A 27,558-nucleotide genomic window follows, 5' to 3' on the forward strand; every position below is an offset into this window, starting at 1 on the left:
AATTCACCACACGCACCAAAATGTGGTATTTCTTCGTGGTCAGTTGAGGGTCCCATGGTATTTGCGCGTCGTTTTGAAATTATTCAACACATCTGAAAAGCCAACCGCCGAAAATAGCAGAAGCGACGCGCACAATTTCGAATGCAAACGGACGCGCAGCCCGCAAGTGATATAAAATAAACATTAGCAGTCGTCGAAAGTCGCCAACGTGGAGTGCTGAGCAGTACAGTAAATTCAATTTTCTAGTGCGCGCAATTACAATTCGCATTTGCATTAGCAGCAGCTGCAGCAACAACAACAATGGACCCGTTTACTCAGGTACGATGCCAATTCGCACACAACGAAGCCCTTTGTCTCGTTCGTTGTCTATGTATTGGTGACTGCATCCGCCGATTTTCAATGCCATTTTCCATTTTCCCATGCAGCACATGCTCGAGAAGGCGGAACAGCGCAGTCGCGCCCTCGGAATCAGCAACGCTAGCAAATTTCCACTCTCCGAGTGCAGCGTATCGAGCTCCACCACCTCTTCTAGCGATGCAGGAGTCCTGGCTCAGAGGAGTCGCTCGCCAGGAGTCCAGAGCACGGCCAGTGCCGGCGGCAAGGTGGTGGTTCTGGACAAGGCCACGTTGGAGGCGTCGCCGTCCAAGCCTCTGCGTCACTATACAGCGGTCAACAAGGAGAACTTGGACATGGGCATTGAGATCAACATAACCACGGACAAGCCAATTGGGGTAAGTTGCCGACTTTTGAGTTCTCCCTCCCCTTTTGCTCACCAGAGCTGGTTCTCCTCCAGGTGCAAGTTGAGATCCAAGAGCAGGAGGCGACCGATGATGAGGATGAAGATACTGGTGCTGACAAACCTTTGTTAGAGGCGGGGCCAGTAAATCAGCCGTTGGCCAGGTTGAGAGATACGTCCCGCAGCAGACTACAGCGCATGGGTGCCCTGTACTCCAACACTGACGACTTATCCTCGCCCATACATCGCACCGAGGGGCAATTCCATGTGACGACGGGTGAGGAAGAGGACAGCGGAAATCGAAGCAGTAGGCAACCGAAGCAGAGATTGGGAAAACTGGCCGCCCTCGCGGACACAATCAATCAGTGGGAGGATGACACGTCGCACCACGAAGTGCACAGACCCCTTGAAGCTCCCCCACCGAAACCGCATTTGTCCAGTCGGAGGCCGGACAAGGCTCCAGCTCCACAGCCACCCCAGAAAGACGAAGTTGATAAGGCCGCCAAAACCAAGCAGCTGAATTGGGATCCTAAGGTATTGAGCTCTCTGGAGGCACAAGGTTTTCAGCGCCGCGAATCTTCGACCATTAAACACACCTATGATTATGCCAAACAGGGAGAAGCGGCGTCAGCTGGCAAACAGGAAAATACGGCAACAGCAGCCAAGCCGCCAGTGCCGGAGAAATCGACAACGGTCAGTCAGGTGGCCAAAAACTTCGCATCTTCTGTTCCGGCGTCGAAGCCCCCAGCACCAGCGCCTGCAGTTAGTGTAAAGTCTGGTTTGGTTTCCGGCCGAGCCGCAATTTTTGAGAACAAAGGAGCTGGTGGGCAGACGCAAGGCAGTCAACGCAACCAGAAGGATCCCTGCGAACTGTCGCTAAAGGAGCGCATGAAGCTTTTCGAGACAGGCAATAACAAGGCTATGCTGCCAATGGCACCAATAGGTTCTGCTCCCAGTATTAGCCAAATTCGGGCAGAGGAAGTGAAACGTAAGTATAGCAGTTCTTTAAGAGTTATTTTACACTTGTTCAATGCCAATTTTCCTAAACAGAGCATTTGGCGGCAGTGCATCCGGTGACAGCTGCCGCTGCTACTACTGTAGTTGCAGCGCCCAAGCCGAAGCCAGAAAGCAAACTGCGCGACAAGGTTGCCGCTTTGGTGGCAAATGCTCAGTCAAGTGCAGAAACTCGCATTAAGGACATTGATCGTCAAAGGCAAGAGGACATGCAGATTATTTCGAATCGCTTTAATAAGCAAAAGGAGCTCTTTGACATTCAACCGGCTGTCAGTTCCGCACCCGCTCCAGCTCGAGCTCCCGCGCCTGCTCCTCCTCGAGTTCCCGCGCCACCCTCCAGCAAAGTAGTGCGGCCCATGCCGCCACCTCCACCACCGCCTATCGCTGGTTTCTCACCCGCTTTAGCCACTACCAAGAGACGTTCACGTAAGAAATAAGCCAACGGCTGTCTTCCAGGAACTTGTAGCTGACACTTCCGCAATTTCAGCTGGTGATGCCCCCATCACTGACGACGATTCGAAACGGGCTCGTAAGCATTCCGATCGCCTGTATCCCGCTCTGTCAGACCTCGATTCAAGCGGTGACAACTGCTGTGCCACCGAAACAGCCTCCGCCACGGACGACAGCCATGAAGTGGATGAAGAGGAGATCGAAAGGTGCGCTGACAAATGTTACTCCTGCTTGCTATTCTTGCTATGCATTGAGTAGCAATTTAAGACTGATAGGCCTAAGACGCTTAGCTTTAAACCCCCAACCCCTAGACAAGACCAATAATAAAATTGCTTTCTTAACTAACCGCTTATCTTTGATTCGTGCAGTTGCATGGATGAGTCGGAGGACCAGTCGCAGACTGAGGACAGCAGCGCCGGCATGTGCAATGGCAGTCTGGGCCGTGAGATAATGAGCGCAGTGCAGCGCAATGAGGAGGAGATGCAGCAGCAGCAGCCTAATAAGAAGGTGAGTACAGGTAGAAATCTAAAAACACAGCGGGCGGTCTCCATTAATACTTTTTCTCACCTATTCAGACCGTGCGCTATGCCGACCAGGATATGTACTACGACGACAGCTCTTTGAACTCGTCGCAGGTATCTGCCGGCATCGATGACTATTTGGATGAAGCACTGGTAGAGGATTACGGCAGCACCCAGGATGATCAAAGCGACAGTGGCGACGAACACAATGCCAGTCGGCTGTCCTTGGGTGTAAGTATTCAAAATCAATTTATATCAAAGAACCTAAATAAAACTATTAAATTCAAATTGAATTACATTTGCAGAGCAAAGGAACCACGCCCTCAACTAGCTTTTCCTTCCGAAAGAATCCAGGCTCCATGTGCACACCTATAGAAGAGCATCAAGAGATGTTGGACCTTCAGACGCCGCTGTTAAGTGGTGCCCAGCCTGTCAAGTCTGAATTGAGCGTAAACCAAGACAATGACAACCTAGTTACTCTAGTGCATACGGTCAGCTTCTATCGCCGCCAGCAGAGTGCTAATGTAAGTTATCTTAAGATTTCCTTTATTACAGTTCTAACTAAAATTAAATTGTTCATAGGGCTCCAATTCCACACCAGTGCGTAAGATCTGTCGAGAGCAACAAGTGATGCGTTCAGCCCTTGCAGGCGATTGTCATGCTAAGCACAGACTGGAGTACGATTCCCCTCAGCAGAGTGAGAACCTAGGAGCAGTTTCGAGTGCCATGGATGACCAGAACGATGAAGACGATGATGAGTTCCAAAATGCTCGGGAAATAAACGAAGCAGCGCAAGCACAGGACAAGATCAAGAAGTTATTGAGCGAGGTGTGCAAGCAGCAGCAGGTTATTGGACAAGCCAGTCAGGCGCTTAACCTTTGTGCGGCAACCGTTGAGTTTTCCGGTTCCACAGAATCTGTTGAGGGAGAGCGGTATCTTTTATTGGCAAGTAAGTATTTGCTTTTATTCCATTTGTTAAATATGTTAATGTTCTCTTTGGGAAAACGAATTTGTTATTTACATTTCAAACTAATTTTGCAAGTTTGGTTTACTAGACCTGTATCAGTTCCCATATCAAATTTAGCTGACATTTTATATGCTTGCAGCCCATCGTCGTCAGGCCTGCTTGGATGAGGTCCAGCGATTGAGAGTCGAGAATAGCATCCGCCCCGTGGGTGCACCAAAAGAAAAGGGGCTGTTGACGGTGAAAGACATAACCATTCCCCTGCGGCAGGAGTACGTGCGTAAAATGGCCTCCAACAACATCAATGGCCATCATCTCGTGTGCTTGCTGAAGTACAACGAGCACGTGCTGGCCACCAAGACAGTACCCACGATGCCTGGTCTGTTGTCTGTCAAGTTTCCCGATGTCCTGCAACTAAACAATGTGTATGCCGATTTTAGGGTAAGCTTTATAAAACTTAATTTAGTTTTACCCATATTGATTGGATCAAAATTCGCCTCCAGATCACGCTGGAAATCTATGGCATGCTAGCCCAGCGAGATCAGCTGCCTCATGAGCTGAAGTACCATATCAACGTAAACAAGAAGGGCGGCGTGAAGACGCCAAAGAAGAAGGGCGGCGAAAACCGGCTGGTGATGCCACCTGTACAGAGTCCGGCGGGGCCGCATGTGGTACGAACACCGCAGCTGGTGCAATACGGCTTTGCCATCTTTTCGTTGCGAGAAATTCAACGTACTACATGGACGCTGACCCAGGTGCTTGGCGTTAGTCCTCTGGAAGGTGTGGTTCACATGAAAGTGAATTGCGAGCTTTCCGTGAGCGTGGAACACAAGGGATTCCTTACCATGTTTGAGGACATCTCCGGCTTTGGGGCATGGCATCGGCGATGGTGCTATCTGAACGGCTCCGTAATTAACTACTGGAAGTATCCGGACGATGAGAAGCGCAAGACGCCCATGGGCAGTGTTGATCTGAATGCTTGTAGTTCCCAGAAGGTGACCACTGCACCGCGCGACATTTGCGCACGGCTCAACACCATGCTCTTGGAGTGCGAACGACCGGCGCTGGATACGGACCAGGAGTCGCTGATAATCGTGCCCAATGGTCGCACAACCACAGTGCGACATCTGCTCTCCGCTGATACGAAGGAGGAACGCGAGGAATGGTGCGCCTACTTGAACAAGGCGCTGACGTTGCTGCGCGCCTGGGGAAACTCCCATTGACCCGCTGACCCACTGCAATTCTGTCAGCAGCATGGACACTGACACTGACACCAAACGGTCGGGTTGTTTAAAGTTTTTTCTTTTTAAGTTACTTCATTTACTATTTGCGTTTGTCTTGATTATGTTATATGTTTCGGACTTAAATTATTCGTATTCCGTTTTCTAGTGGGACACGTTCGTGTTCATTTAAATCGACAAAGTATTGTTTGAATATCTTTTTATATATGTACATTGCAAGTAGGATGTCTCGCTTAATATATAATATATAATAATAATAATATTGTGTAAATCCCAGTAAAAGGCTGCCGCCATTTATACACTGAATATTTTATATTTTATTGAATACTTTTATACACGTACACATTTACATTCACATATATCGTTTGCAAGAACTCGTGGCTATGAAGAAGTGGCTACGTGGTTTCCGCGTGTTAACTATCTTTATATCTTTGTATTTCTGACCATTCGGAATCTAACAAGTGAGAGTTAAAGCTTGCGTGTTATCACGACGCCGGCTGTTCTAGTGCCAAACTCCGCTTCGGCACCAGGTTGCTCCGTATCCGTAGCCGTATCCGCATCCGTTTCGGTTGAACGGCTCGTGCGCGGTTTTTCTGTACTGTGTAGGTGGTTCATGTCAGGTAGTTCAGTGTGTCTGCTTTGTCTTCTTTGGCCATTTGAATTGACTCTACTCGTAGTTTGGAGATAACTTCCTTACGTATGTACTCGTATGTCACTTGGCCGTCGGCCTAAAGGCTATCTACAAAAGTGGAATACGCATTGCCGTCGGCGGAGTGTTCAGTGTGGGATTCCTCTAGTTCACAACACTATCAAATGTATAGATATATATATATATATATATAGTTTTGGTATAGGTATATATTTTGACTTGAATCTGCTGTTAGTTGTAAATTCTCCAAAATTATTACAGTTTGCCAGATATGCAGGATATACTTGTGCTTTGTACAACAGTAGCGCTCTCGCTCTGGATCGGGTCCGGAATACAATTATATATATTATATACACATTCAGTGGCGAAGGAGGAGGGAACAATTGAAGACGAGAGCCGCTACTGTGCGGTAATGCAATCGCTGGATTCGGATACACTGCCTCAAACTGCTTTGGATATTCCGCTAAGCAATCAAATTGTCAACGTTCGCTAGAATATTACGGGTATAATACTGAAGGATATTTCCATATATGTAACACTTCTCTGTTCTGTACTCGTGTGGTTGTGGTTGTTGGTTTTGTTGTTGTTGGTGCAGTTGCAACGCAAATATAAAGCTGAATTTCGATGCAAGTCTTGGGGTTGCTGAATTTAGATTCATCTAACCTAAGCACTAAACCTTAATCGGTGGCCAATATAAAATTGAAAAAATAATTGCCTAAGCTTACTCATATTCGTGTTAGTGTTCGTGTGTGTTAGTGTGTTTGTTAGAGTGTGTGTGTTGCTATGCACCTTTAATGAACATTTTAAAATTCAACACTTAAGGCTACAACGGAATGTACAGTAAACAATTAAATAAATTAAACGGTAAAACGATATGCGTAGAATACTATACATAAAAGACAGTCACCGGGCCGCCGCGAGTTCCCTACGGGATGGCAGCCCCACTGGCGGGCACCTGGGCGTTCTGGCGCCGCAGATCCGACTGGGTGATGGCCGTAATAATTGTGCCTACAATCAGCATCACCGCCATGGTTATGTTGGCGGCTATGTCGCCGAATGTGGTGAACAGCTCCGAGTAGAAGAGCGTGAAGCAGATGCCAAAGGTCTGGGCGGAGGCGTTCAGCAGTCCGGATGAGGTGCCCTCCGGCTCTGGGAACGTCAGTTCGGCCCCAAACTCAAAGCCCACCGGCAGGTAGCCAGTCATGAAAAAGCTGCAAAGGAGTTAAGTTAACAGAAACAACTTATTCGTAAACGTTAAAAACATTAAATTAAACTATAAATATTTTATTATATAAAGAAATTTAAATGACATTTAATGTTTAAAGAATCTAAAAGATATAAGATAGACTTACCCCAGTAGCGACGCCGTTAGGTAGACCACTGCGATGTGTCCTGTGTCCAGGGTGAAGGTGAAGATCCACATGCCCACCATGGACAGCGCGTAGACCGCCAGCGTCGTTTCCCTGGATGGATGGTTTAATTACATTGAGTACAGCTCATTAACCATCGAGAGCCCCTTATTCAATTAATAACAACTTCTGCAGCTGCCGTGCTAAAACTTTCTCAAGCATCTTACTCCCACGAGCAACTGGGCCACACGGCGTATGCGTAATGAGTTTCAAACATGTTGCGGAAGGCCCTTCAGCTGTTTATTGTTGTACTTACTTGAACTTGTGCGTCTTATCCAGCACAATGCCCGATACCACGGAGCCCAGCATTCCGGCCAGCACAATACTAAGGCCAATACGTCCGGCGTCCACCTCATGGCCAGGATAATACTTCAGCACCACCTGCGAACAAATCCCAGCAATTAGCCTCCATTAACCGCTCATTAATCGGGTGAAGAGTTGAGCTCATACCGGATTCAGGAGCGTGGAAATGGCGTAGAACACGCCTACATTGATGCCGTAGGAGAGCAGCAGGAAGATGAAGTTTCGGTTGGTCATCAGGTTCTTCAGCGACTGCATGAAACTGACTTGCTCCTCTCCGGAACTCTCCAAAAGTTGTGCTGCCTCCTGGGCGGCGGATGGTGGAGTGGGCGGCTTGTCCTGGAAAACTAAAGCCAGGTGAGACATATTAACGGATTATCACTTTTGTTTTTGAAAAGTTTCTTCCATAAACTTAAAGATTTTATGTGGAACATTTTTAAGAAAGAAAACATTTTTATTTAAAAGTACATAAGTGTTATGTCTTGTCAACGCCTCATATTTATATTTTAACTTTTTAAAGGTTATTTTCTTTGAACACTTTACGACAGAAGCTAATAGGACTATTCAGATTAATATCTATTTAGATAAAACTTTTAACTTAAAAGTATTACCTACAGACCGTACAACTTTGACATTTAAATAGATACTAAAAAGGCCATTTGGTTATGTTATTTTGATTTAAATCTATTTAAGTTCAATACTATTAAAGCTTAAAGAGCAAAATTAAATCATATTAAAGGCATTCACTTACATAGCACCATGAGGACGAGCAGGATGCTGGTGAGGCCAGCCACCAAGTAGAACATCATCTGCAGATCACTGCCCACCGTCTCCAGATCCGGCGAATTCGGCACCAGCATGGGTGGCAGCACAAAGCCAACAGCCACGCCCAGCTGGAAGAAAGGAAGAGGGCGGATTTCTCGATTGTACACAAGTTGCTCAAAGCTGAATCTGTTTCCGGTTCCGCTACTGCCTCGGATGCCGCCGCTATTTTTGCTCCGCTTCCGGACTCTCACTCTCTGCCACTCTCACCCCGCCCCGACCCATGGACTGATGTTATTCACGCTGCAACTGTGAAATTGATTTATAGTGGGCCTGGCCCCGGCCAGATAGATATATATATATATTCCTGCTCCTGTCCCGGATCCCTTCAGTAACTGCTCTTTCTCTTCTCTGTCGCCGTTGTGTTTTTGTTTTCGTCAAAGTTTGTGGCGCTGTTTTACGGAAAAAAATAGATGTACACCCCGGGCCCGGCTGTGACAGCTCCGCTTTTTCTGCACACGCCAATGCACAAAGTTGAGCCATGCAATTTTTAGTTATTTTCCTTGATTTTTTGTGCAAGACTGATAGGGTATCATGTGGATTATGTAACGGATGGAAAACAGGTATATCTCCATTACAAAGTCCACTGACAAGCAAGTCCACCCTCAAGCAATTTGAAATTATTTAATGCCATTAAATTCGATAAACAAATACATTTTAAAGGCATATTTCATAGGGTATCTATCAGTTTATTTTTACAAATATTGTTGCCATTTTATTTATCACTTTTTTCGCGATGCTATAAATTGGTTTTAGTGGCAGTGGCGGTATTTAGGGCCAAGTGACATTTGACAGTCAGGAAAATAAATTGGACCATAAAAGCCTTTTTTAGTAAAAAAAAAAGATTTAACCAAAACTCGGCTAATGGTTAGTTTAAAAACACAAGTTAAAGCAGTTTGGGGATTTCATGCAAGCCACATATCGGGTTTATTCAATTAATGAAAGCCTCTCGGGAATGTTTCTATTTTAATTGAACTGGAACACCTGCCTTTTGTCTCGCAAATAATCAGGTGAGACCCAATTGTTTTCATTTAAGCAAACAAAGAGAATGTCAGCCGGTCGAACGGTTCAGCTTCACACACAATAAACCAAGCGGAGCTTTTCTCTTTTGCAATAACTTTCGGTTTGTCCAAACAAAGGTGCGCAGTCCTGGAGAGAGGGGAAAACTCAATTCCCGCTGAAGTGAAATGAAAACCTTTGGCTCTTTCGTGACCAAACAGACCAACAGATACCAACTGAGGAGCTGCAGGTGGTCCCAGCTCCGGATTGGGACACCCATTTTATGGAGCACGCAAACAGAATCGGGTTTTCCCTTTGCCATCTTTACTTAAGGAGATTGTATTTTCGGTTGGTAGTTGGCCGTTTGATTTTATAGCAGCTCAACTATCGAAGGATATAGATTATCCTGTATAAACTGATTTTTTCCCATCAATTGGGGTTTACCTTGAGGAATCTCGCGGAGATAACATGAGGAAGATTACAGTTGCAGTCAGTGGGGCTTTCGACACGGAAAACCAATTATGGAAATGTATATACTTTCTAGGTAGATAAACAAACCTCGTAAAAATAGTTTCAAACCTAAATTTCTTTAAATTCTTTTATTATTCTTCTTTAAGTGAGAATCTGATGCCCATGAAACAGTTTCAATTAAATAAAATTCAGTTATGAATTGCAAATCAAACAAGGTTACATATATAGCCTTTCCCGCCATATTTCCCATAAAATATAAAATAATAAATGCCAAGGATCCAGTTCATAGGCGCCAATAAATTTAAAATAATTCCGCTTGATTCGGCAATGAAACTGGGGATTGGTATAATCGAGTAAAAACAGAAATGTGATTTTGAAATACCCGGGCAATATGAGCCTGAGTATATTCATAGAATTGCAACCATTTGCATAAATGTATTCGAGAGATGGGCCATAAACCAGGCAGATGCCAGGAGCTCATCTCCATTCCCATTGCCCTTCCTTTGTTCCGGCTATTTGGACTTTTACGAGGTAACCCAAAAGGACATTCGAGTGGGACACTCGGCTGCAGTCTGAGCCAGTCTCTCCATGGTATCAAGAATAAATATTTGAGCCGACTGGAGATGTAGACGGTGACGGGCTCAGAGAATCGAGCGTCTGAGCCTCGTTTGGACTGCCGTTCCGCCGGAATGCTCGCGTGCGACCCTGGAGAATGTTATTTTCGACTTGGCGGCACAACTCGTTCCGGCCGTGTTTACATGACCATCCGGAACCAAAAAAAAAAAACCAAGAGCAAGTAACAGAAATAAAAAAAAACGAGGGAGAAAAGAAACTGTGTTTGCTCAGCACTCTGGCAACAATGCTCCTCCGCCAAATCCGCTTCAGCTCGGCTCAGCCAGTCAGAAATCAGAGATTTGGGGGCGGTGAATGGTGGGTGGCTGCAAGAGCGTGTGGTGCGTCGTCCTTGCCAGATAAGGCTGCCAAGGCGATTGAGCTGGGTGGCTGGGTGGCGTTAGCATTCAATGTCACTCGGTATGTGGGCCATCTACGTGGCCCCATGCTGCGTTTTTTATGAAGGCTCTTTTTTTCGGGCACAAGTTCGGTTTGGCATTTCGACAAGAGATTACCCGGGCTGGCTTTAAGCCCTTCGCCCTCCTAACCCAATGCCACTCCCCGTCAACGTTCGCATCATCATCTCGTCGCCTTCGTCATCATCACGTAGCCCCACATTGTCACATCCCATTGTGACTTCCTACCTGGGACAAGCGGAAATTATAAGCCTTTTCATCTGCACTCGAGTGAAAGGCAAATATGACACACAGGTGCCGTTAGGATGCAATGTGTCTTGCCGGGACGTCATGTGGATGTGGAGGCAAAAGGTGGCTGTGGATATTTGAGCCCCATATTTGCACTTTCAGTCCTCCACTTCTGCTCTCCTGTCGCCCTATGCGCTCGTAAATCAACATAAAGAGCAAACTGTTCCACATCCCATTGCCCTCCATTTCCCCATTCACAGACCCCCCCCCATTTTCCACTCTCCATTTCCCAGAGCCATTGTCATTCATCACCGCCGCACCTGACACTGTTGGCTAATGGCTAAGCAAGCGGCCTAATTGTTTTGCGGTGTTTAAGCCCATAACCTGTCCGATGCAAAAATTGCATTCACAATGCGATGCCGTGACATGAGCATGTTCAATTTTGGCCCAATTTTGGCTTAAACTTAAATCCCTTATTCCTTATTCCTTATTGCTTTAAAAACTGCTAAAATCATTGAAAAACAATAATTTGTTATTCATAAATGGCGTGGCTTGTGAATAATGAATCTTTCATTTAAAAATCCCATTTAATTGAACAGTAATAACATATTTAAAATAAGTAAAGCTTAATTTTTAAAATGTAAAAATCATCTATCAGAATATTTATTTATTTAAGTGCATGAATAATTTTGACCCAGCGTTGGTTTTGATTATAAATAAATAATCTCCTTCATTAAAAACTGCTAAAACTTAGTATACAAATTTTAATGTTCCTGTGCAGGTTTAATTTTTGGGACAAAATTGATTTAAATTTAAAATTATTCTTTAAATTAATTATCTTGTTAAGTTCCAAACAGTTTAGATTCACCCACAATAGAAGAGAATACTTTGAAGTTAATTATTATAAAATAGGGATTTCGGGACTCTTAAGCCTTCTAAAAAGGTCATTAATTATACCATAAACTTTATAGACGTCTTCCCAAGGAAATTGTCTCACCTATAAAAGTGATTTATTGCTTTTCTGCTTCCTGTTTTTCCACTATTTAAGAGTTCTTTTAATGCTAATTCCTTTGTATAATAAAATTCAATTAGCTCCGAAGATAAATTAACTCTAAAAAGTGCAGTGAGCGACTGCAAACATTTTCCCATTTCCGCCTCAAATTAGCAAAAACCCTTTTAAGGTAAGACAATCTCACAACAGCTAATGGCTTAATGGACCTTAATTCGAGGAAACAAGCGAATAAACAAATTTTCCCTGACACATTCCAAATTGGTTTATGGTTAATGAAAATGTCTCCGCCATTGGCTTACGGAATTTTGCGGTCTTTCATTCTCGTACAGAACATTCCCGTAAAAGTCAAATAATCAACTGGTCGGTCGGCCGCAATCTCGAGTTGTGCACTTGCAACCGCATAATGCATGTCACCTCACCTCATCCGACCTCATCCAGCCTCCTCCCAACGGTGACATTTCAATTGTCCAGCCCCATTGGACTACGGCGACCGAAGGTATCCAGGCAATCACTTAAGCTCCGGAGAATTTCGGAGAGGTCATTTCGTTTGTTTGTCGCAGCTGAGCAGCTGAATAAATTGAACCTCTTGCCGCTGGCCAGAGATGCGGATACAGTGCGCCAAATTGAATCCACTCAAAGAACCTTCCGCATGCATTACCATTGGGAGCCATTGAGGCAGAAAAGGGGGCGTGGCACCGGTCACCGGGCACGGGTTGACCCTGACGTTGTCAGTTTTGTTTAACTTGTGCGCCAGTTCGCAACTCTTTTGGGCAATTTCATGATTGCCTGGCCAGGATTCACAGGGCAGCCGAAGCACAAAAATGCCGGAGCAAGCCACTTCCGCCCCACCGGAAGTGGGCTTGTCCCACGTCCGCATTCGGCCTTGCCCGACTTACTGCATCAATCTAGCAAAAAGGGGCGGGCCACTGCCTTTTCTGTGTTAATGCAAATTCAACGGCTCACTAACTCACAAGACAATGTTCGTAACGGCTGACATGGCAGATTTCCCATCAATAACGACTGCAACATGGAAGCTGGATGCATATGGATGCAAAGACCAGACCAACTCACCTGGTTGCCAAAGACTCCCACGCTGGTGGCCGAGGATACCTGGTCGGGACCGAACCAAACGGCAGCCAGACGGGCAGGAAGCGACAGGATGCACACCTGTGCCAAAGCAACGATCGACTGGCCAATGAAGCTCACATAGAAGAGCGACGGATCCACCGAGAAGACCTTGATCCAGGCACCCACACATGTGCCCACAATGCCAACTAGGGCGGTAATGCGCAGACCCTGTTAATGACACACAAAAGTTAAACAATGGCGGGCAATTAATAATGGAATTGCTAGAGGAACAATGGATCCATGAGTACAACTAAGAAAAGTGGTTTAAAAACTCAAAAATTAAGTTGAAATTCCCCTCTATTTAGTCTATAAGAATATGTAATGGTGAACTAATCACTCAGATTCCGATAGCCAAAAGTATTGCATATTCTTATTAGAAAAACTTTTGTCTTTTCTTGGGTGGAAACTAATATGTTGACGTTACTAAAATGTTATTCCTAAAGATAAATCATAACTAAACATTTCTAAGTCTTAAACTAATTTCAAATTCATGCCTCACAGTGCCGCAACTTACCACTTTATCCAAGAACCAACTGCCAGGGAATATGAGTGGTATGTACAGGATCATATAAATCATGGACGTCCAGTCCACCCACTTATCACTGATGCCATAGTAACTGCGGGACAGAACAGAGAAGGCGGAGGCGCGATTAGAAGGGGCAATTCCCATGGCGAGGATGCAGTTGTCAACGAACGGGAAGTTAATTTATTCAGCGCCATTCATTAGGCCCCCCCGACCACAGTCAAGTTGTTTAATGAGCTTTATGAAAACTTTTAACGAAATATGATGCACGATTTGCCGGAATCGCAGGACCTTCCCTCGCAGCCCGAACACTCACCGTGTTATTATGTTGTTGATGATGGTGTATTGTATCCATTGCATGGCATTCGAGGATGAATAGAACACAAAGAGAATGAGCACCGCCCAGCGTCGGGCGTAGACTTTGTAGCCTGAAAAATAGGAATAGAATGCGAGCCAGGTGAAAGCCACTTCAAAATGTTCGTGGAACGGCACAAGGCTTCTTATCCTGCCACGGAGCACCATCACCCACACCATTACCCCATGTAGCTGCACCGGATTAACTGGATTAGGGGGCAGGATTACACTACTCACTCACTCACTCACTTACTACTTACTACTTATAAGGGGCTAAAGGCTAAGGCCTTTTCCGAAGCTAATATCCATGCAAATGATTCCGCCCATCCATACACCCACGCCCCATTATCATAATAAGTTGATCCGCCCTTTCTGTTTCGTTAGTGATTGCCTGGCCTTGGAGGGATTTTTGGTACTTCTCTCAAGGTCGAACTTAAAGGCTTCCAAAGTCAAAAGTTAGTCTGTTCTTTCGTTATACAGACAAGGATTTAGGTCCTTGTTGCCCATAAGTATCCAAATAGGTCTTACCTTTCTTAATCAGACTTAAAGTTTCTGCAAAAACATTTAATTCAAATTTAATTGGTATTTATAAGGCACTAGGAACTAACTTTACTAGTCATACTAATGGCGTTTAATTTTGAATAATGGTTGCTTGAGTTCTATTAAACTGAAGTCTTCTGAATAAAGTCTGTATATTAACTTAGATAGCTTAATTTTGCTTTGATACCTTTAACTAATTTTCCCTGATAAGCTTACGGCAAACTTAAAAGTTTAACTAGTAATTTAACAATTAACTTAAATATTTTAGTACTGCTTGAAATGCATTTAACTTATATTTAACATTTCTGTTTAACTTTGTAAGTAGCTCAATTATTTCTAATAGCTGATTTAATCATGATTGATCTCTTGGGCTTTGCTAATAACGCTCATTATAAAACAAAAACGTGCAATCCAAACTATCTTTTTTCGCTTTGACCCAAATTGAACTTAAATAAGGACACAAACTTCGATGCAAATGAAGTGGAAAACTTTGGCTTTAAAGGAAAATAAGTGCACTCCTGACATTCGCTTTTATTTCGCTCATTTGTGCGCACTTTCAGTTTTCCCAAAGGAGCCATTTGCGTGCGATGAAAAACTAGCAAATATTTATGATTAAAATGTTTGATCACAAATAAAACCGTGAAATTACAAACAACGGTAAGCGAGGTGCTGTTTGCCTTTCGAATTAAATGGCTTATTTAAGCGCATTCGACTGTATATCATATATAGTGTATAGTATATGGCATGCATTGGATTGTGTGTATTATATAGGCTTTTGATTCTATTTATATCCATCCCTTTTTTGTTCCAATTTGTGACAATCCAGAAGCGACGTCACTAACTTTTCGGCTTGCATGGCATTGAAAGTACAAAACGCTTTGATGCCGTTCTTTATTTGTATTTTTCAGTTAAAGCACGTGTATGCACAAACACATACATAGCTACAATGGCCGGGCATATGTTTACTGTGCACTGTGAGAAATCGAACTAGTATTGGGATAGGAAATTAATAAATCGCAAGAATAGTCCCAATTAAGCTTGTACTTCTTTATTCCTATTTTTTAATAGCAGATAGCTTTCCAATATTTTAGTTTCTTAAGTAAATAGTAGTAAAATACACTGTAAAATATTTCAAGTCTTAGTAGTTATTTCTCTCAGTGCCTGCAGGTAGGTTTGCATTTAAGTGAATGTGCGGCTGCGGCTTTGGCAGGCTTTTGCCAAGTGCATTTGTGTCTGGTTGTGTGGTGCTCGGATTGCACTGCATACAAGTGCCCGCCACCGTTGCACACCCCTTAACACACACACACACACAAGCCCATACACCCAAACACCCATCCTTCCAAAGACACACACACCACAATCACAAACACAGCGATACTATTGCCTACCTTGAGGTGCAGTTAAGCCAAAATGGTCGTTCATGTCTGACATGCAAAGTGCAGTTGCAGGTGCACACTCACACACATTCATAGCGGTAAGGTAACTACTCGTGGCATGGAATGCAAACTATGCATGTGTTTAAGTAATACAACATTGCTGCCACATTGTCTCAGCTGAGCGAGCAGACTGCGGAACTCGGTGGATTGAGCATAGATTGCAATCGCAAACATTTATACAGTTGTCATTTAAATAAACCTAAAATAATATTATTAAATGGTCTTTGAATTTGGTTAATACTTTCTGAATAGCTTTGAGGTGGAACATAAATATCAATCTCATGTTGCCAGCTCAAACACTTGTCTCCATTTTGCTTCAATCTTGATTGAAGTCATATCAGTTCCATGGAAATCAAATACTACATCACCCCACCAAAAGATATTTTTGTAAATTTCAAGTACCTTTCTTGACCACTATAGATTGAACTATTTCGATTAGAATACTATCCGAATTATTAATCTTATAAAAGTTTAATACACAGATAGTGATTCTCTTACTTAAAAATGTTCTTCTTTTCTAGTCAGTCCATGTTGCCACCCAAATCCTTTTAGCCATATGACTTAAAGTTGTTATGATTGGTTAGTATCTTACATTAAAGAGAATAGTTTTAGAGTCCAGAGGTACACGCTGAAGATTGATCTAGCTTGAGTTAGTTTACTTGGTTAGTTTAGTGAATGAGTTTATTGTCTTAGTAAAACATCAACAAAAATATACTGTTTAGTAATGTGAAAGATTTGGAAAGCAACTTTGTGTATTCTTCTTTTAAAAACATGACTTTATATCACTCCAAATTAGTTAGTTAAATATTGCAGATTGTTATTTCCAATTGGGATAACCACGGCCTTTAATATATTAGTATCTTAGTTAGTTAGTTTTAAGATAAATGTAGAGATTTACAGTTTCAGAAAAGCCGATATCAAAGTAAAAATAATCATAAATAAATTACCTTCGGCTGGGGCGTTCTGTGCTCCGGCTGCCTTGGCCGCCTTGCCCTCCTTTTCCTTGGGCGTGATCATGTCTGTGGACTTGCTGGTGGCTATGAAGGTATCGCTGTTCTCGGCAGCTCCACTGGCACTGTGCTTCAGATCCATCCAGTGGGTGGAGGTGGGTGGTGGTTGGTGTTGGTGCAGCTAGCAGCTATCAGGTAGCAGCTGGGACAGGTGTAAATTCTGGGCGGTTGTGCTGTGGCAGCGATTGCCGTGCTCGGTGGTGTCGTTGGATAGCTGTGGTGGTTTGCTCGCTGTTCTCTTCGGTGGCAATCAGAATCACTCGGGGCAGTCGTGGTTGCTCAAAGTTGATTTTCGAAAAGAGTTCTGCAAGCAGACAGAAATTTCAATTCAATTAAATAGTTACATCACTCAACGAGTTCAGTTTGGAAATTTAGCTAACCATGGCGAATTTGCATAGAACATGCATGTAGTTTGTGGTCGTCGAAAGTAACATAATAATATTGTGGTTTACTAACCAGCGTCGTTTATGGATTAGCGTGGATTAATATTGCTAATGAGGTTATTGTATGCTGACCCTGAACTTGGAAACATTCCAGTTTATATCTCACAAAAGACAGAGATATAGTTTACAAGGTGAGATTAGTTTGAGCTAGAACAGCTGCTTAAATAGCATTGAAACTCAAACAGAACTCATTGGGAGAATGCATTTCGTTCCACTTGATAAACAGACTTGAGGTTAGTTGATTAGTTAACACAACAATAAATGATTTAATGATCTATTGCTCTATAATAATTGCACATAAATCATCAAAATTTACCTACATTAATCATGGTTTTGTGCCTAATATAGATTTAATTTTAGTAGTTAACCACTGTTAATAAGACAAACGAGCAAAAAGTGAGCCATCAATTGTGAAAAATACCCTTTAATGGCAGGCACTGTAAATAATTGCTGACCCCTTTCAGATCTGATTTCAGACTCCACCGAAATGCCGTGGTTTTTGGGTGAACCAAAGCAACTTAAAAGCCGATATTAATACGCCTTAATTAGCTTGTTGACTGGGGCGATTACACGCGAATTTCCATTTACTGCTGTTGTGACATTGCAATTTGCTTTAATAAAGCCATTGAATTGAATCAAATTTAAGCACGGAATTCACCCTCACGGCCACTTGTTGCTCTGCCTCCGGATTTTGGTACCCGGATTTCTAGATTTTTCAGCATCAGCATCAGCATCAGCTTTTAGCTTTTAGCTTTAGCTTCAGCTTTAGCTGCGGATTTGGCCTCAGCTTGGGGCTTTGGCAAAATGCAATCAGCGCAGTTGACTGACTTTGACTGAATGTGCCGCCAAATAAATTGAGTGGATTGCCAAATTGGAATGCCGGATTCCGGTTTGGATTCCGATTTGCATTTGGGTCGCTATTTCTGTGTTTTATTTTCACTGATAGTTTTCGCCGCCTCATTTGGCACGTGCATTGCTGCTATTGCTGCCATTGCCATGGTATAATGTCATTAGCTGCAATGAGATGAAACTGTTTTTTGCGCCAAGAGACATGTCGTGTGCCACCAAAAAAAGGTTTTTCCCTCCATTTCCATATCGGCTAATTAGATCGCTCGTTTTGGCGCTGATAACAAATGCCAGCCAATTGAATTTCAAATGGTTAATCACTGCATTTAAATCATTTTGCCTCATAATGAGCGCCCATGGAGATGGGATGGATGGGGAGATTCCGCCATTAAGATTCTAATTCGCACAGGCGAAGGCTGCTCATCGAGCAGAGATAATTGCTGGCTTTCGAAGACCTCGATTGTGTGGATTTTTCTCAACTAGTTACTTCTGATCGCAATGAGTCGAAGGAATTTGTATTGTTTTTATTTCTGTCGAACACTTAAGATTAGCGTCATAGTTTGTGGTTGCCCAACCCAATCGGCGGGAGGTTGCTCTTCGTCAAGATAAATACTCGTAAATGGAGTGGGTATTTCGCTCGAAGTCGATGAGTATATGACATTGATAACAAGGTGATAAGATGGATTCTAGACGCCGGCAACACGAAAAAAACGAATCTGACTTAAATAAACACAAAATTTCACAAAGGTACAGACTGTAGGGTATTTAGAGCTTTAGGTCAATTCGATTTGATTGTGGTTCACTTTCAGAGGCTTAACTGCTGCAATTATGATCAGAAAAACTGAAATTAATCTGTTATTTCTTACAGTTTTTTAAACAAACTAAATTTTATATTAAAAGCTGATCAAATAAATAATAAACAAAGGGATTTAATTAACCAAATTCAATATTAAAATGTTAACCAACAATCTAGTGATGTTTTACGCCTTCTAAGCTGTATTATATTTGGTTCATTTCAAAAATATATCGAATCTGTTATTATTAGATTTTGTTGCGTAAGGTCATAAACTCTTTTTCCATCTCTTTTTCAGTGATATTTTTAAAATGTGCATCAAGGCATAAAGTTTATCAGCAAGAATTTTATGCACACAAGAAAATTGAAAAAATACTTTTAAATTTCTTCTAATTTAGATTAAATCTCCCTTTTTAATCATAAATCAAATATTAATATGAATCCATTTAAGTGATAAGCAATTTATACACTCTTAATGCTGCAGTCTTTTCAAATTTTCATAATTATCTCACTCGCTAGTTTATTCAACGTTAAAACACTAAATTACGATTAGTAATTAATCTTTACTTTATGTTATGAATATTTTTTCACTTGTCACATAACATTTATCACTTATCACTTAATTTAATATTTCACCCGGACTGATACTGATTAATATCGATGACTAATTAGTGCTTATCTGCATTATAATTTAAGTTTTTACAGAGTCTGGAATCTTGAATTTGTATTAAAGTTTTCCTCAGTGCAGTTACAAATGCAGTGATTCCGAATCAACGTAAATAACTTCCCGAACTGGGTGGCATCGGAAATTGGCTTTCAACCACCCACGTGAACCAATAACACGCACGTACATTTTAAATGGGGATTATCACGGGGCCAATAGCCGAAAACGATGGGGTTTCACGGTGGGTCAAGTCAAACCTCGTTCGTTGCTAAAAGCCACTCTTCACCCACTTTGGCACTCTTGCTTGGCACGTTCTTCGCGGGGCAACCACTGGGCACGGAGTAGTGGGCTCCGAGCAGCTGATGAAGACGGTACTGAGCCGCCGGAGAGTAGACCTACGGAGCACGCAATCGCGAACGGACAAAGTGGTACTGAAAACTGAAACTGATTCCGAAAAGCGCTCAACTCTCCGCCATAAACAGCGATGTTGATTTGCAAAACGCTTTCGGCTCGTTCACTTGTTATTGCTGCAAACAGCTGATTTTGGGTTCGCCGCGATGACAACAAAGTAATCCAAACACACTCACTTCGAGTGCCCTACGGCCGAGGAGCCTCTGTGATAAATGGTTAGGAACTGTTTGGCAGTCTTTGACTAGCATTTGATTGTTTTACGAGTGACTCGTAACGCTTTTAGAGCAGTCAGTTTGGTTTTATTGTTGTTTTCCTTTCCGATTATCGCCGAATCGAGTGACAAATATTGAAACACGTTTGCCAGACCTGAGTTGTAAAGTTTTTAGTCCACCGGTTGACCCGCTTTTGGCAGGCACTGTGGGGATGTACGTCTGTGCCAAGCGCACGGACACTCATTTCTGGTATCGCGTCTGAGCACAAATCCAGCTGTCGTGAATCAGCGTACAGGCAACACCAGCTTGATTGAAACCTTTCTTTTGATTAATGGGGTTAAGATTGTAACTATCTAAATCTTTTTGAAGTCGATAAGCATTTAAGCGATTGATTTTCATGAAAAACTTAACTGCATTAACTTATTAATGATAGTCAAAGATAAATATCTAAAGGGACTTGGTCGCTGTTAAGGCTGTTCCAATAATAAATAAACCATTTTTAATACATACACTTAAGAGTGCTTATAGAATATAAATTAATTAGGAATTTGGTATTCAAGACCATAACTTGGCAATACCTTGGATAATAGAAAACTATAATAAATTGTGTAAGTCTATTGAAAAGGTAAAGTGCCTTAAAGTTTTTTATAAAGTAAAATCATTTTCCTAATCAACTAATTCCAGTTTTCCCTACTTATTAGGAAATTAAAAAAGGATTACTAGTAAATCATTCAATTTAATCCAGTCCTAGTAGCGGTCTAAAATATTTCAAGGCCTAACTTACTTTAAATACATTTAGCTGTGGCTAATTAATTATTCAAGAGTTTTAAATGCCCGATTTCCGCAGTTCACCTTAACGCTGTCCCCCTGTACTGGGGACACAATTGCATTTGCAATCCATTTTAAATTTTCTGTTATTTGTTTAGCACTACTCCGCCCCTACGTCTAGCTGCCCTCCTTTTTTACCGAGCGAAGCACGTGTATTTCTGGCTTCCCACCTCGAAACCCCTCGCTCCACTCCTTCCGTCCAACCGGTCTCTTCATACTTTTTATTTTGCTGTTTTTGTGGCTTTTATTGAATAATTTGCCTGCGGGAACTTCCACTTCCCTGGTCGGGCCCTCCGGTCTCTTTTCGTATTCCAGACGTCGGATCTGGCGGATCCGGCGGTGGTCGCAGCGTGGTGGCGACGCCATCGCACTGGCTGGGGGGTCATTATTCGATTAAGGCAAATTATTATGTTTTATTATTTATAATGCAAATATCAGCACAGACACGGCCAGCCGGTGGTCAGAGATTTAGCCGCGGGGTGGGGCGAAAGTGCTTTCATTTGTTTCGAGTGCCTTTCATCGGGCCATGCACTAAGGGAAAAAACTAGAGTTTGCTAGCTAGAGTTCTTGTCTATCATATACTTTTATATTATATTTGATTAGAAATGGTATGATTCCCATTCCCAAAAATTCTAAACCTGTTTTGTCAATGTTTTTTATTTGAGTCACTTCATTGTTTAAACGAACTTTCATGAATGAAGCTTTAAATTTTTTATTTTCTAGTTCTAAGTATATTTTAAGGGGTGATAAGTCAAGTTCACAAAACAGCAAAAAGTCATTAACAAAAATAATTTTTACAAATTAGTCTTAAAAAGTTTTTAACGAACTCTATAATTTCTTATATAGATGAAAAGGAATTCCTCATGGCAAAGTAGGTTTGCGATTTAAAATAATACGTAGAAACTATCCTTAAAAGAGCTTAAAGATCCCCCTTGGTCCGTGGATGAAGGCTTATTGACTTGTGTAACGTTTCTTCCGACCCAAACTTAATTACCAAACTTTTTCTGGTAAGGGAAGTATTTTGAATGTCACCAGTTGTTTTAATTATTTAGTTTACGAGGAAGGTATATTTGTAAGTGACCCAAAATGTATTTTATTTATTTATTTATTTATTTGACAGCTTTATTTACTAACAGCTCATTACAAATTACTTGCTAGCAGAGGGCGTGATCTATAACAGCTGTAGGGCATAACCTCGTCCCAAAATATATTAATAATCTATTTATCTGTGTAGAAAAAACATTTTCAAACTTTTTCTTTTCTTTGAATTTGATAGAACGGAATATTTATAAAAACTTTTAAATCTTAAAACGTCATAGAATATAATTTACATTTTTGGCAGTGGAATAGATTTCATAGATTCCAGACATATCGCCACTCTGCACTTTGTCACTCGGCCTGCGAATATTTTGCGAGGCTCTCATCTGTTTCTACAACTCATTCGCCGATAATGAGCTCGTAATTCAAGTGCTGATAAGAAATGAACATGACATTAGGCCGATTAGTGTATTAGGGTAGAATTACTATTATTAACCGATAGCAACCCGTGTTGTGGGTTTGTAAATCCCGTTGATCGGATGATTTCCACTGATTTTCCTGTCATGTGGAGTGGTCACGATTCAGTGGCTTTAGCTTTTTACGAGTACGGTAAACGTTAATTAAAAAGTCAGTTTATTCATTTAGTTAATATTAGTGTTTACTTAAAGCCTTTACTCGAGAAATCTTAAGCAAGCATTAAAGTTGAGATTTCTAACTCGTGTTGGGATAACAATAAGGTAATATAAATGTAAAGTACCCACTAAAAAGTAAGCTAGGCTTAATCAAATAATGTTTTTTTTTTAGATTTTCTACTAAAAACAACTGAGTTGGCTTATACCTTGAATCCACCTGAGTCCAAGCTACACGTTAAATTATTCAAAGACAGCGAACATGGCGTTATCCTGTAATTATTCGTGGGATAAACGCGGAAAACGTAGCTGCGAACGGGCTAACAAGTTATTTGAATTCCGCACAAAGCTCGAGTCAATCTATTATTCTGCTGGCGATCTAGCAACAAAAACGAATGATATGGCCAACTGTGAACGTAGAAGTCCGTGTGGATTTGCCGGGTCGGAGTTCACCCCGTTGCACCTCGTTTTTCCCAACAAGGCGCGAATGCGAGCCACGGTCTTTGGCGGAATCAACAACCGTATACGCTACTAATGGATTCTCGCTGTGCCACCCGCCCGTAATCCTTTTAAGTCCCACCTCCTAAGCCAATAGCACCCCCCATTTCCACACCCACTTCCACCTTATCCACTTGAGAAGTGTGCAAAGCAGCGCCCGAGGGCCGATTGCAACATTTCTCATGCGCAACGCTGGAAACAATTGCATTCGAGTTGCGCCAGCTTTTGTCTTGATTTCACTTTAGCCGGGCAGCTGAATTCGAAATGCAATTTGTAGCTGACAAGTGGCCGGCGGACACAATGAATCGCAAATTCCAACGCAATCCTCGCGCCAATTAGGCAAAGGACCCAGGGAAAGGGAAATATTTATGCACCCAATTTGAACGTGAACGCGTACGAGGTCCTCGGGCCATTTGTGGCCAAGCTCATCTAATGGCCAACTCCAAATCATAATCATAATCAAGGGGGGTGGGCTAGGGGATCCATTCCTGAGAGGAATACGTTTTCACGCTTCCTTGAAGCGTAAGTGACAGGAAGAATCATGGGGCCATATTAAGGGCCTACAGTGAAAATGCTGTAGGCTAAGCTCGATGTTCCGAAATGTTAAATTGAGTTTGGTGGTTTTATAGAATATCTTGTACTATCTTGAATATTTCTAATTTGCTAATTTATATTTTCATCAGACCTGTTTAGTGTCATATTATAATTTCTAAAAATAATCCCTTGTCTATACAATTTTCGCTCTTAGAATTCACAACACTTAATTCGTTTAATACCATTGGCGTTTTATTTTTTCAAAGTGCGGGATATTAATGACTTGGGAAACTCGTCCCTATTTGTATTTGCGTGAATGCTTTGAGGGATAAGTGGTATCCTGGCTCTTTATGTGGATGCCTCGCTTCAGTGGCTCACCGTCGGGCGGCTCATTAATGCGTCCTTGGTGGTGGGGCAGGCACAGCATTTGTCAGGCCCTTCTTAATCCTCGGCAAATCGCGTAATTATATACGTGCACAATACCACACACACACAGAGAGGGAGAGCCAGCAAACATCCGACTGCCTCCTAACTGCGATATAATTTCCGCAACATTTATTTATTAATTAAAAAATTTGTGCCATTGACGACGGGGGCTTACGGGTAAGCTAGATAAATTACCATAAATTGTATTTTATTGCCCAACTTCTATGTAAATCACAAAGAGAATAGGCGACGAGCTTTTGCAGTGGGCCGCAAAGTACCGAAAATGTGTAGCATACTTCGCAGCGCATTGCGAATTTCCCATTATCAGGCGAAAAGTTTTGGCCGCAGCAGCTGGAGCGGTTCTTGTACCCTTTTTTATGCCTGATGCCTCGGCCACATGCTGCGGTCCATTTTACAAAAGCGGAGGGTTGGGCATTTTCCTCAATTATGCAATTTTCGCTTGGTATCTGCGATTAGTGTGCAGTTTTGTTCGGCTTTCTGCGGCCAGATGCGTTTTTAATTGCATCAAAGACGACTTCCGTTCCTGGACACCCTGCCCAGCATGGACACCCTAGACTTTCTGGCCTTGTCAGTTTCCTAATTGGACATTTGTAATTAACTTCACTGGCAGTCACTGGCGTTTGGGTTTTTTGTTCAGTCCGCTTTCCACTTGGCTCATTTCTCACCATGCAGTTGGCATTTAATGCAGTTGACTCTTATTCCTCAGTCCCCCGGTGTTTTTACTGGGTTATTTATGTATCGCTCGTTACTTTTCGGCGGACTCTTATTTATCGACTGCCCCGAGGAGGTGGACAAGGTCGGATTTAGTTTTTTCAAGCCAACGGTGGGTGGCTAACCCACTGACAAATGGCTGGCAACAGAGGGGTTTAATTGCGTTGGGCGAATGTCTCCCGTTTGTCATAATTAACCCAACTATAGTGCACAGCAAGTGCATTCTGTGGCCAAATGCCGAGTTTAGCATTCATTTGTACTGGCCACCAGGAAGTGGCCTACTTTCTGCCCGAACCAAATCAATAATTTGCTCTATGCCGCTCTATTCCCCCATTAAAGTTGCATGTCTTCGGCTCTGGCGCATTTCTCGAGCACTCAATTACGTGTCGCAAAGGTCCTCCTACTCGTCGGCTCACCTCAATTCTCTTCTATTTTGAGGAACATCCTTGAAATGTGGCAATTGACCTATACGATAAATAGTTTGCGGTTGACTGGGTTTAGTGATAAATGCAATCTGTTATGTCTAACAATCGACCGACGGCATGTATTGCCGTCTGAAATGCGCCAGTTGGGGGGTTCTTTGTCAATGCTGGGAACTTCCCTGAGCAGTTTAGATACGATTCATAACTTCTGATTGCCTCATTTTTTGTGGTTGGAAATAAGTAGCAGTTTTTGTCAATTGTATATTTTGAGGCCAACGAAAGATTTTATGTAGAACTTTCCATTTGATAATGTTTATTTTTTTAAAGCATTTCTATGTACGACTTTGAACAAGAAGTGAAGAATAATTATACATTTATCATTAATTATTAAAAAACTATCTCATAAGTAAAAAGGCGCCTTGAATTAGTGTTAAGTCAACTAATTTATAATAACTACTTTATAGTTCGAATAAAATTTGGGAATAAAGGGTGTTAAATACAAATAATCATTGAATATTGTTTTTTATTTAACCCAATGCTTAGCTACTTATTGTTAATCATAGCCCATTTATCTCCCAAGTTTTGTTTTGAAGAAACAAAACAGACAAGAAGAAATAACACTTTATATTTAAATTTATGCCAAATTTAATTTAGGTCAAAGAATATCTCTAATTTGGTAATGCTTTTTAAGGATTAAGTTGCGATTCTTTAATTGCTAAGAAACTTTCCCCAAAGCGTTTTACTTTTCAGATGCAATGCCATGGGGTAAGAAACTTAAGTAAGTGCTGAACTTAAAACTATCCAAATTCGTTATGGCTTTGGGGAATATAAAGCAATTTATAAAGAAACTTCACATTGGACTTTGAATGCCTGAAACAAAGCCACTCTTATTTAGGATTCAAGATGTCAATTAATTTTGTTTAGAAAGAGTTTCGGAGGCATGCAATGTGAGCCCCGGCACCTGCGCCTTCACCTGCACCTGCTTTAATTTTGTTTTGAATGCCAAGCAGTTTACTTGATATCCTGCCTGATTAAAGGTGAGAATAGATGACCCTGGGCAAAGTGCCTATTAAAGCTAAAGCCGTAATGAGCTTAAGCATTCAATGCTTTGGTTCTGGCTCTTCGGTGGGCCTGCGTCTGTGTGAGAGTGCTTCAGTTCAAAAACCTCCGAAACATTACGTCACAAGCTCGAATCCACACAGACGGGGTGGCGCACACACACACACACACACACTGCATACACCACACCGCACACAGTGGCACACATTGAAAAGTGCTGCGGGCCAGACACCAACACACTGACACTGTGGTGTGGCATAGTATTCATGGCGTGGCACGGCTATGTGGCTGCTGCTCTCGCACATCTTTGCCGGAGCTTTGGACAGGGGCAGCTGTGTGGGTTAAGAGCGGGAACAGGGGTTAAGGGCTCGGATGATGTCTCTGCGTCTGTGTTTTGCAATTGTCTAGCTCTGCTTTTGGGGTTGACTCGGCATTGCCGCTTGCCGTTTGGGCTGGGGCAACAAGGAAAGTATAAAAATGTGAAGACACCTGGACCCGGATCTGGGCAACACTTCTGTCTGTTGTTCCACTCGTTTTTAGCAGGCGGAAAAATCAATTTATGGATTTTAGTTTCGTTCGCATTTGTTTTTATTTTCGTTGGCCTCATCTCGCTTTGACACGTTCGCGCCCCTTGAGCCTTTCAGTGCGTCTGGCAGCTTGTTGATGCCACAAGCAGCGAGGCAAAGGAAATCCTTCAGAAGTAAAGGTCCCTGCTCGGGAGCCACACTCGGCATCGCACTCACAACTCGCAATTAAAGCAATTTCTTTTAATTGCAATCAAATGAGACGAAAACGCTTGCTTCATTACTTACCCTTCGTGGCGTCCTTCGCTCCTCACTCTTCACTATTCCCTCGCAGGATGCAGGATATAGCCGGATATCTTTGGTTGGCGCGCTAAAATGAGTTATCGTTGTTCGCAGTGGTTCCTTGGACTGCAGATGCGTTTGTGTTGGTTTTGTGAATGGAACAAAAGGGCGAGAAACGGTATTAATTTATTAGAAGGGGCAAGGAAACTTCTGCAATTCACGGCACCATCAACTCGCTTTGGCTCTGGGCTAAACCCACACGTACTTGGGCACTTTAAATATTTGCTTTGCACTGCAAAAAGTTCCCTCCTTTTCTGCGGATACTGCTGCTGGTGCTACTGCCTCGGTTCTCGCTTCTCTAAGAGCCAACACTTTGGGGAGG

At 42.5% G+C, this 27,558-nt stretch overlaps 2 protein-coding genes and 1 long non-coding RNA gene across 11 annotated transcripts; 2 read left to right on the forward strand and 1 right to left on the reverse strand.

Annotated features, from left to right (window-relative positions):
• Nucleotides 1-58: 58 nt before the first annotated feature.
• Nucleotides 59-5,232, forward strand: LOC108112817 (anillin). 2 transcript variants are annotated; one of them, XM_017223116.1, is made up of 12 exons: nucleotides 59-318; nucleotides 426-731; nucleotides 794-1,270; nucleotides 1,352-1,724; nucleotides 1,787-2,176; nucleotides 2,238-2,406; nucleotides 2,569-2,707; nucleotides 2,776-2,952; nucleotides 3,027-3,245; nucleotides 3,304-3,670; nucleotides 3,828-4,126; nucleotides 4,189-5,232. In XM_017223116.1, exons 1-12 carry the CDS (start codon nucleotides 301-303, stop codon nucleotides 4,906-4,908), a joined length of 3,654 nt encoding a protein of 1,217 aa, XP_017078605.1. In that variant the 5' UTR covers nucleotides 59-300; the 3' UTR covers nucleotides 4,909-5,232. The 2 variants fall into 2 exon arrangements, with proteins under 2 accessions (XP_017078605.1, XP_017078604.1); XM_017223115.1 differs by having other exon boundaries at nucleotides 794-1,724.
• Nucleotides 5,233-6,349: 1,117 nt separating this feature from the next.
• Nucleotides 6,350-27,554, reverse strand: LOC108112818 (feline leukemia virus subgroup C receptor-related protein 2). 7 transcript variants are annotated; one of them, XM_017223118.2, is made up of 11 exons: nucleotides 27,442-27,554; nucleotides 27,183-27,302; nucleotides 16,773-17,139; nucleotides 13,812-13,923; nucleotides 13,487-13,589; nucleotides 12,916-13,140; nucleotides 8,036-8,177; nucleotides 7,435-7,631; nucleotides 7,241-7,365; nucleotides 6,928-7,038; nucleotides 6,350-6,786 (listed from the first exon to the last, which is right to left on the reverse strand). In XM_017223118.2, exons 3-11 carry the CDS (start codon nucleotides 16,915-16,917, stop codon nucleotides 6,501-6,503), a joined length of 1,446 nt encoding a protein of 481 aa, XP_017078607.1. In that variant the 5' UTR covers nucleotides 16,918-17,139; nucleotides 27,183-27,302; nucleotides 27,442-27,554; the 3' UTR covers nucleotides 6,350-6,500. The 7 variants fall into 7 exon arrangements, with proteins under 7 accessions (XP_017078607.1, XP_017078609.1, XP_017078611.1 ...); XM_017223120.2 differs by lacking the exons at nucleotides 27,183-27,302; nucleotides 27,442-27,554 and adding an exon at nucleotides 20,359-20,435; XM_017223122.2 differs by lacking the exons at nucleotides 27,183-27,302; nucleotides 27,442-27,554 and adding an exon at nucleotides 19,872-20,022.
• LOC108112821 lies at nucleotides 22,578-23,970 on the forward strand. 2 transcript variants are annotated; one of them, XR_001772678.1, is made up of 3 exons: nucleotides 22,578-22,679; nucleotides 22,739-22,807; nucleotides 22,875-23,970. It is a non-coding gene; the product is annotated as an uncharacterized LOC108112821 (long non-coding RNA). The 2 variants fall into 2 exon arrangements; XR_001772677.1 differs by having other exon boundaries at nucleotides 22,578-22,807.
• Nucleotides 27,555-27,558: the final 4 nt, after the last annotated feature.

Source organism: Drosophila eugracilis, unplaced genomic scaffold (genome assembly GCF_018153835.1).
Source record: "Drosophila eugracilis isolate 14026-0451.02 unplaced genomic scaffold, ASM1815383v1 contig_90, whole genome shotgun sequence".
Classification (NCBI taxonomy): Eukaryota; Metazoa; Arthropoda; class Insecta; order Diptera; family Drosophilidae; genus Drosophila; species Drosophila eugracilis.